Source organism: Chinchilla lanigera, unplaced genomic scaffold, assembly GCF_000276665.1.
Source record: "Chinchilla lanigera isolate Chin_1 unplaced genomic scaffold, ChiLan1.0 scaffold00179, whole genome shotgun sequence".
In the NCBI taxonomy this organism is placed as follows: Eukaryota; Metazoa; Chordata; class Mammalia; order Rodentia; family Chinchillidae; genus Chinchilla; species Chinchilla lanigera.
The window spans coordinates 340239-349441 of record NW_004955580.1 but is presented as its reverse complement, the minus strand read 5'-3'; the positions used below and the strand labels follow the sequence as shown (position 1 = coordinate 349441).

Sequence of the window (9203 nt, the reverse complement as noted above, 5' to 3'; positions counted from 1 at the left end):
CGCGCCTGCCGCGAGGACCCGCGGAGCCCGAGCGGGGGCGCTTCGCTCTCCTGTGGAGGGTCTGGGCGGCGGGGCGAACCCCATGGAGGCTGTGGGCTCGGAGAGCTGCGGAGGAGGAGTCGCGGGTCCTGGGGCCGAGGGCCGGCCGGCACCGGTGGAGAGGGTGCACTTTCGTGTGACGAGGTTCATCATGGAGGCAGGTAACCGCTGCCGGGGAGAGGCGGGCTGGCGGGGAGGCCTGGGCGGAGGCGGGGATGCCCGGCTCAGGGCTGGGGCCTCTGCCTTCCCGGCCCGCCCGGTGTGCCGGCCTTGAGCCACGAGGCAGCCCGGAGATCCGATTGCACGGAGGGGCGAGCAGGCCGGAAGGCGGGGCTGCGGAGTGGACGGATCCCCAGTGAGGCGAGCCCGAGCCGCACCGCCTGGCTCGCGCAGCTCTGCCGCGCCTGTGCCTGCCGCTGCGAGCCCGGTGCTCGGTGGGAGAGGTCCTGTCACCCCGAGGACCCAGGGTGCAGCCGGGTTCTGAGCCTTGCCAGGGCGACCCCAGTAGTGTTGGCGCCCTGCTCCTAGGGCTAGGCGAGGAAACCATGGGGTTTCTGTAGAAATCTCCTGTTTCTTTATTGATATTATCTTGCTCAACTTCCTTATCGCCTTATGTGGAGTTTTGGGTACAGGCTGGGTGGGCATACTTTCAAGTCAGGGTGGGCAGAGGGCCCGAGGAAATGGCGCAGGGCCGCTAATCCCAGCAGTTTGTATATTTAACTTGGTGTCCAAGAATTGCAAGACGGGTGTAGTAGTGCACGCCTGTCATCCCAGCCCTCGGGAGGCTGAGGCAGGAGAATCCTTGTGAGTTCGTGGCCAGCCTGGGCTACATAGTTAGTTAAAAGCCAGCCTGAACTACATAGCGCGTCCTGCGTCAAACAAACCAAAATTGCAAAGTGTTTTAAGGAAGGGTAGCAGTGAAGTGGCCCCTCCATGTGCTACCATCAGTGTACTCAGAGAGCCGGATCGGCAACACCCCCTTATCTGGACTTTCCTGGACTGAGGGGTCCTAATGTGTAGCCCTTGACATGCTAAAGCTCTAGGTCTCACCTTTTTTGAGACAGAGTCTCACTGTGTAGTTCCTGCTGGTCTTGAACTCACTGCGTACCCCAGGCTAACCTCAAACTCATGGAGCTTCTCTTGCCTCAGCCTCCCAAGTGCTGTGCCTACAGGCATGTGCACCACACCTAGCTCTTGAAGGACTTCTTGAGAAAACTTACTGCATTTGTCCTCACCCTGTGTAGGAACTATATATTGACGCCCTGAAGATGCCCTGTCCAGATCCCTGGAAGCTTTGCCTGGCCTCTTGCATAGCAAGAGGGACTCTGCAGATGTGATCAAGAACCTCGAGATGCAGCAGTTATCCTAGATAATTGGGGCGGGCCGGTTGTTACCATGCCTGTCCACCCTGGACAGAGGTGCGAGGAGCCACACGCGGAGGGCCGTGTGGTGACAGAGCATGCTTAGGAGAGGGAAGAAGGCACCCCTAGGAGCTATGAAAGGAAGGGGCATAGATTCTTCTGGAGCCTGCAGGCCGGACCCCTGGGCACCTTGACCCTGCCCCGTAAGGCTCCCACCTCGCCCAGGCTCCAGCTGGTGCTCTTTCAGCCACTGACTTGTTACCGTAGCCACAGGGCACCGCTAGGTGAAGATGCTGCTTGTGGCCTGAAGGACTGTTGGCTGCTTTGCACCTTCTGCCGGTCTATGGGATGTCATTTAACCTTGTCTGGTTCGTTCTGGGGCCCAGCACAGTGATTACTTCTCTCCCCTCCCCTCCCCTCCCTTCCCCTCTCCTTTCTTGGTTTTTTGAAACTAGGTCTAGGTAGCATAAGCTGGACTTGAATTCACCATGTGTGTAGCCCAGGCTGGCCTTGAACTTGAAGTGAGTCTCCTGCCTTAGCCTCCTGCATGCTGGGATGACAGGTGTACGCCACCATACCCGGCTCAGCACAGTGATTTCTTTTCTTTTTTTTTTTTTTTTTTGGTACCGGGAATCAAATTCATGACCCCATGCTTGCCAGGCAGGTGCTTCACCACTGAGCTGTATCCCCGACCCTTGTCTTTTTGAGAAAGGGTCTCACTACACAGTTCAGGCCGGCCTTGAGCTCACTTTGTAGCCCAGGCTGGTCTGGAACTCGCAACGATCCTCCTGCCTCAGCCTCCTGAGTGCTGGGATTACAGGCGTGAGTACAGTGATTTCTTGAGAACCCATCTGGGGCTGGAGTGGGGTAGGACAAGCTCTGATCCCTGAACAGTAGCCAGTCTATCGACCATGCTGTGGGTTTCAAGTCCAGCTCACTTTTCAGCATGTTGGTCTCCTTCCCAGGGGCCTGGCTGTGGCATCAGTGTTGCTTTTTCTGTGCTTTGCCCACGGTTGCCCTCAGCAGTCACCCTACGTGCTTTTGTCACTTTTTCTAAAATGTAGTGCAGGACACCAGTGCTGGGTGTAATCCCTAATGTAGCGGCGGCACCCCTGGCATCTGCTTGGTGGCTCACAGGCTTTTCCCTCATGTTGTCCTAGCAGGGCCTCGGTTAGGTGGGCTGCGGGGCTGGTGACTTCTAGTTCTGCACTGGCTCACGTAAAGCAGACACGTGGCAGTGGATGGTCCTTTCCGGGCCTCGGTTCACAAGCTGACAAGCTCGGGGCGCCTGAGTAGCACCCACACTCTTGCTTGTGGGGTGGTACGTGCCCTGTATTGTGGCAGGAGCTGGGGGCTAAGACTGTAGCATCTCAGAGCCTCCAGGCCTCTCGCCGGGTGCCTGCGTTTGAACACCATCCTAGGGCTTTGCCAGCACCCCAGAGCCTGAGAGTTGCCTGCTCTGGCCTGCACGGGGTACGTGCCCCAGGCCCCAGCACGGCAGGTGGAGAGGGCCTGGCTGAAGAACTCTCCCCCTTCTCTCTCCACAGGTGTCAAGCTCGGGATGCATTCCATTCCCATTGCCACTGCGTGCACCATTTACCATAAATTCTTCTGTGAGATCAACTTGGACGCCTATGACCCTTACCTGGTCGCCATGTCTTCCATTTATCTGGCTGGCAAAGTAGAGGAGCAGCACCTGCGGACCCGTGACATCATCAACGTGTCCAACAGGTACTGGCATTGCCAGGGCCCTGGCCTCTGGGTGCCAGCGGGAAGTAGCTGGATGGCTTAACCCAGGGCAGGAATACTGGCCGCAGAGGTGGGAAGGAGCCTGGAGTCAGGAGCCCAGGGACTTTGTGGGTGGGAAGCTTGCAGGGCCTCTGGGGCAGAGGTAAGACCCGAGTGGAGGGAGCCAGGTGAGGCCTGGAGTGCGTGCACCTTGCCGGGCAGCGGTCGTATGTAGGAGATTCGATAAACTGAGTCCCTCTTGCCCAGGACCTGCTATGGGCTGTGGGCAGCACAGCTGGCCGCACAGTTGGGCCCCTGCTGGCAAAGGAGGCAGGGGCCCAGATGCCAAGGCCAGGGGCCCAGGACACAGCCGAGAGGCTTGTGGAAAGTTCCCAACTCGCTGCACGTCACGGGCCTTTCCAGAAACTCTAATCATGAGGAAGAAAGCTGTTTTGTTCCGCTTCTTTATTAATAATCAGGTGACGAAAACAGCAGTGCCCATCCCGTCCACCTGGCAGGTTCCCGCTGTCCGGGAAGAGAGTGAGATGAAAGCAGGCGCGCACCTGGGGAGGACGGCTGCCGTCCAGCGCTCATAGCCTGACCCCAGCAGGGAGGCATCACAGAAGGGGAAATTGTATGGCACCCTAACTGGGCGTGGGCGTGGGGAGCCGGGGTGTCCGTGGGGAGCAGCTTGGGAGGGTGAGTCATCGGCGGAGTGCATGCTGTGAACCCTGTTCCCGGACATCTTGGGCAGCTTGCATAGAAGTGTCACAGGGCCAGGGCAAGGATGGAGAGGCCTGGCAGGAAGGAAGCAGAAAGCTGAAAAGTCTTTGGCTTTCACAGTGCGCATTCCCAGCCCAGGGTTCTGACGTCTGCTCCGTGGCCCTGAGGGAGGCCCCAGGGTGCTGCCCCCTGCTGGGTGAAGTCTCTCCGCAGTGCCTCCCCAAGGCCACATGGCCATGACAGACAGCGCCCTGGAGCGTCTGCGCTTACATGTTGCTGAGTGATAGCAGACAGCCCTGTCCGGCTAGGACTAGAGCCAGCTTCTTGCCTCAGCTGCTCAGTCTCCGTGGCGCACGGAGCCGTGTAGATGAAGATGCACCTCCTGCAAGACTCTGTGCGCTGTACGTGGACATCATGGCACGTGCGCGCGGGACCCTGCTCCCCAGCCGCGCCGTGAGCGTCGCCGTCCCTCTCACAGGTACTTTAACCCGGGCAGTGAGCCCCTGGAGCTGGACTCGCGCTTCTGGGAGCTGCGGGACAGCATTGTGCAATGCGAGCTCCTTGTCCTGCGAGTTCTGCGCTTCCAGGTGTCCTTCCAGCACCCTCACAAGGTACGTTCCGGGCACAGCTGCGAGCCCTTCACTCCGTCCCTGAAAGCCCATCCCCACTAGTGCCGTGGGAGCAGGCCGTCTCCTGCCCGCTCTGGGGCTTCTGTGGCCCTTGTGGGCCCAGCCTCTGCCTGCCTGCCTTTCCCTGGTAAGTGAGCGGGTAACAGACTAGCGGGCTTGGGCTCGCCCGTCCGGACACAGCAGGATACACTCAGTCATTTTAGTCCCCACCCCTTCCCACCTCCCGCCCCAACCCTGTCTTCTTCTCTGACAGTCTCTGTTCTACTTTCACATCCTGTCACTTTGTGTTGTAATTTGTTTTAGAGTCCATCTAGGAGAGAAAATGCGCACTGTTTGCCCAAGTCTAGCATATTTTGCTTAACACGATGCTCTTCACGTGCATCCCTTTTCTTGCTGATGGTTTCATTCTGCCTGCTGTCTGTAGCCACAAGCTGTGACCTCAGCGGTCTTGCAGCCCAGCTAGGTCAGGTGCTTCTTGCCACACCCGTGTCCCGGGGAGGTGCCGTTATATCTGGCTCAGCCGTGCTCAGATAGCCCTGAGAGTTGCTGAGGCATTGAGTTAAGTGGCACTGTTTTAACTTCCGGGGCCCAGAGGTCCCCGGAGGTCTCAGGAGGTCTCAGGAGGCCATTCAGACAGTGGTCCAGGGCAGGGCTGTCAGCAAGGACCCCTGTTCTCTTTCTTTCTTTCTTTCTTTCTTTCTTTCTTTCTTTCTTTCTTTCTTTCTTTCTTTCTTTCTTTCTTTCTTTCTTTCTTTCTTTCTTTCTTTCTTTTTTTTTTGTCTTTTTGAGACAGGGTCTCACTATGCAGTTCAGGCTGGCCTTGAGCTCACTATGTAGCCCAGGCTGGCCTCAAACTTGCAAAGATCCTCCTGCCTCAGCCTCCCAAGTGCTGGGATTACAGGCGTGAGCCACCACGCCCGGCTTTTTTCCTTTTTTTTGTCTTTTTGGCTTGTTCTCCTTCGAAGGAGTCTTTAGGGGGTAATGCTTGATCCCAATCAGCTGGAAGGAATAACCCAAAGCGACCCACGTGCTTTTTGCCCAGCGCCCACAGTAGGACCACTTCCCAGGTCACAGCCAGCATCGTGTGTATTGTGTTGGCCACTGCTGTGCCATCCACCCAAGAGTCCTCTGGTGCCAGTTTATCACTGCTCCCTGACTCCTAATGCCTCTGGCCTTGCCTTGGATGGCCCCACAGTAGTCATACTGAATGTCTGCCATCATCCCAGGGGCAGATGGGAAGGGCGCTGGCCACTGTGGGGTGGACTTGCCAAGGCAGCGATCGGGCTGGGACCTGAGCTGCTGACAGTCTGCCGCCTCTCCCCTTTGTGAGGCCCGCCCTTAGCACGCGTGGCTCCCTCGCATGCGTACGCTCCACATGTTCCTGCACTCTCCGTGGTCTGCGCATGTGTGAGGTTCGGGCTGAGCCCGCTGCTCGGCTAGGGTCCTGGAGAGGTTGCAGGCAGGCCTAGCACCATTTTATCTCCTTCTAGCAACCGGAAAAACATGGTCGCCTTGAGGCAGGCTGCAGCACCCACTATTCTGCAGGATGATTTCCTGTAGTGGCCTGTGGGGGCCTGGGCCAGAGGGGTTGTGGGAGGGGTGGCCATGGCATAACCAGCGTTCCATTAGATGTGGGGACGGGAAGAAGGGGAGGGGCTGGGGAAATACTGTGGCTCTTGCTGCCAGGGTTCCCTTCCTGGGCAGTGGGCCCCCCTGTGGACACAGAGCTGCTTTAAAGGAAGAAAACTTTCATATCTTTTTTTTTTTTGGCACCGGGAATCGAACTCAGGACCTTGCGCTTGCCAGACAGGCGCTTGTACCGCTGAGCTATATCCGTGGCCCATGAAAACCTTCATATCATTTGGTCCCCCATTTGTAAGGCAAAGAGTAAGTTTCTTTTTTTTTTTTTTTGTGGTACTGGGAATTGAACTCAGGACCTTGCACTTGCCAGCCAGGTGCTGTGCCACGGAGCTATATCCCCAGCCCAGTTTCCTTATATTTAATGCAGAACCAAAGAACTTGTATATGGCTTTGTGGATGTGTATTTTTTTTCTTTTTGTTAAATTTGTTTTGAATTTTTTGAGACAGGGTCTCACTATGTAGTCCAGGCTGGCCTTGAAATCGCTATATAGCTGTGAGTGGTGGTGCATGCTTGTAATCCCAGCATTCTGGAGGCTGAGGCAGGAGGATCACTGCAAGTTTGAGGCAAGACTAGACTACATAGTGAACTCAAGGCCAGCCTGAACACAGTGAGACCCTGTCTCAAAAAATAAAATCAAATCACTATGTAGCCCAGGCTGGCCTCATAATTGTAGTGATCCTCCTGCCTCAGCCTCCAGAGTGCTGGGGTGACAGGCATGCACCACCACACCTGGCTTGAATTTTTTTTGTTGACATTGCTGGAGATTGAACCTGTGGCCTCATGTGTGCTAGGCAAGCATGTTACTACTGAGCTCCACCCCCAGTCCCTCTGAACCCTACTTGGTGGGTGCCCAGTTTGAGGCATATAGTTTGGTTTAGAAACAAGGACCTCCTTTGGGGTTGGGGTGGGCAATGGGGGACTGGGAACGTTGGTTGTTTGGGGCTTTAGACTCTCAGTAGCATGCTGGGTACCCCTGCCCTGCCCACTCATACATGGGAGGTGGGCTTTTGATGCCTAGCAGGTGGACACATGTTCCTAGCAGCAGTCAGAGCCCCAGGCCTCAGTATTTATTTATTTATTTATTTATTTTTGAGACAGGGTCTCGCTATGCAGTTCTGGCTGGCCTTGAGCTCACTTTGTAACCCAGGCTGGCCTCGAACTCACAATGATCCTCCTGCCTCAGCCTCCTGAGTACTGGGATTACAGGCTTGCGCCACCACGCCTGGCCCCAGGCCTCAGTTTAAAAGACACACGTGGATGGGCCCACACATGGGGTTAGAAGTGGGGATTGGCGTGTAACAGAGGGAGAACTGGGGTCATTTCCTGGTGGGGGTAGCATGTTACTAATGCAGGCCAATTAGTGTTATTGTTATTATTATTTTGAGAGTATTAGGGATCAAACTCTGGGCCTTACTGAGCTACATCCACAGCCCCCTCCTTTTTTTTTGCTTTTTTTGAGACAGGGTCTTGCTAAATAATTAGTCACCCAGGCTGGCCTCAAACTTGCAGTCCTCCTGCTTCAGCCTCACAGGGTTATGGGATTATAGGTGTGCATCACTGTGCTTGGCTAAATAGTTTTTTAAAAAGCAAAACAGGTGCTTCACTGACCTTCCACTCTCCTTGGAGGAGTTGGGGACAGGGCTGCAATGAAAATGCAATTTTTGTATCCTGGTGACTTCTTCTGGTGCAGAATAGTCCTTTCTTTGTTAACATTCCCAAGGAGTTTTTTTCTTTCATAATGAACCCCTCTGCCGTCCCATCACACAGCACCAGTGGCCTGGGTGGGGTTCCCTGGCGTTGGGCCTGGAGAATAGGAGGGGCAGGGATGGGCCTCCTGGTGGGAGATGGTTTCAGGCAGAGGCAGCAAGAAGTGCAAAAGCCCTGGGGTGGAGTGAGCCCAGCAGGAAGGAGGTGGAGGCACTGTGAGGGAGGCAGGGATTCTTTCTCAATGACCTGGATGTGCGTGCCTGTGGCAAGCTGCGGAGGGCGGGGGCAGGCAAGGCACCGCCCTGGTTGATGTGTGTGTCTTTGCAGTACCTGCTCCACTACCTGGTTTCCCTCAAGAACTGGCTGAACCGTTACAGCTGGCAGCGGACTCCTGTCTCTGTCACAGCGTGGGCCCTGCTGCGGGACAGCTACCATGGCGGGCTGTGTCTTCGTTTCCGGGCACAGCACCTGGCCGTGGCCGTGCTCTACCTGGCCCTGCAGGTCTACGGAGTCGAGGTGCCTGCCGAGGCTGAGGCTGAGAAGCCGTGGTGGCAGGTGAGGTGGCTGCTCAGTGCTGTGGACCCCGCACCTTCCCTTTCACAAGCCCCCAGCTGGATGCTCACCAGTTCATCAGTCATCTGCGAAGACAGCCGCAGGCCGCTGAGGAACGCTGCCGCTTGGTGATGCCCCTTCGGAGGAGGCTGGGGCCGGCTCTCCCCATCGGCACCCACCGTAGCCACCGGGGCCAGATATTCTTTGTGGTGGGGGCTTCGGGTGTGGAACAGCAGCCCTGGCCTCCACCCAGACGCTGCCAAGTCGCCCCCTGTTGAGAACCACTGAACTGACCCAAGACATTACTGAATTGTTCACTCACTGAATTGAGTAGGGATTGCATAGACTGAGAGGTGTATAGCTCTGGCTTCCCTACCGGAGCACATTGGGTGCTGTTTGACAGGATGGATGGGTGGGACGGGGGAGATAGGTAGGGATGTGTAGGTTAGTAGATAGTGTGAAGGTAGGTGATGAGATAGATGAAGGATAGGTGGATGGATGAGGTAGATGGTAGGTGGCTGGGTAGGTACATGGGTGAGTGGGTGGATAAATGAATGGATGACATAGGTGGTAGATAGGGGGTGGATGGATGAGGTAGGTAGTAGGCAGGTAGGTGAGTGGGTGGGTGAGTGAGTGGGTGGGTAGATGAGTGGACGAGGTAGATGGTGGGTAGGTGGGTGGGGTAGGTAGGTGGATGGATGGATGGATGGATGGATGGATGGATGGGTGAGGTAGATGGTAGGTGGTTAGGTGGATGGATGGAAGAATGGATGGATGGATGAGATAGACGGTAGGTTGGATGGAGGGATGGATGGATGGATG

At 56.2% G+C, this 9203-nt stretch overlaps 1 protein-coding gene across 3 annotated transcripts in view; it reads left to right on the top strand.

Annotated features, from left to right (window-relative positions):
- Positions 1-6: 6 nt before the first annotated feature.
- Fam58a (family with sequence similarity 58, member A) overlaps positions 7-9203 on the top strand; it is a 12755-nt gene continuing 3558 nt past the window's right edge. For 2 of the 3 annotated variants that reach the window (XM_005414128.2, XM_005414127.2), the window contains exons 1-4: positions 7-200; positions 2948-3131; positions 4330-4462; positions 8157-8384. In XM_005414128.2, the coding sequence (XP_005414185.1) occupies positions 83-200; positions 2948-3131; positions 4330-4462; positions 8157-8384 (663 nt within the window). In that variant the 5' untranslated portion in view covers positions 7-82. Of the gene's footprint in view, positions 201-2947; positions 3132-4329; positions 4463-8156; positions 8998-9203 lie in introns of those variants that run through there. The other variant, XM_005414126.2, reaches the window with a different exon arrangement.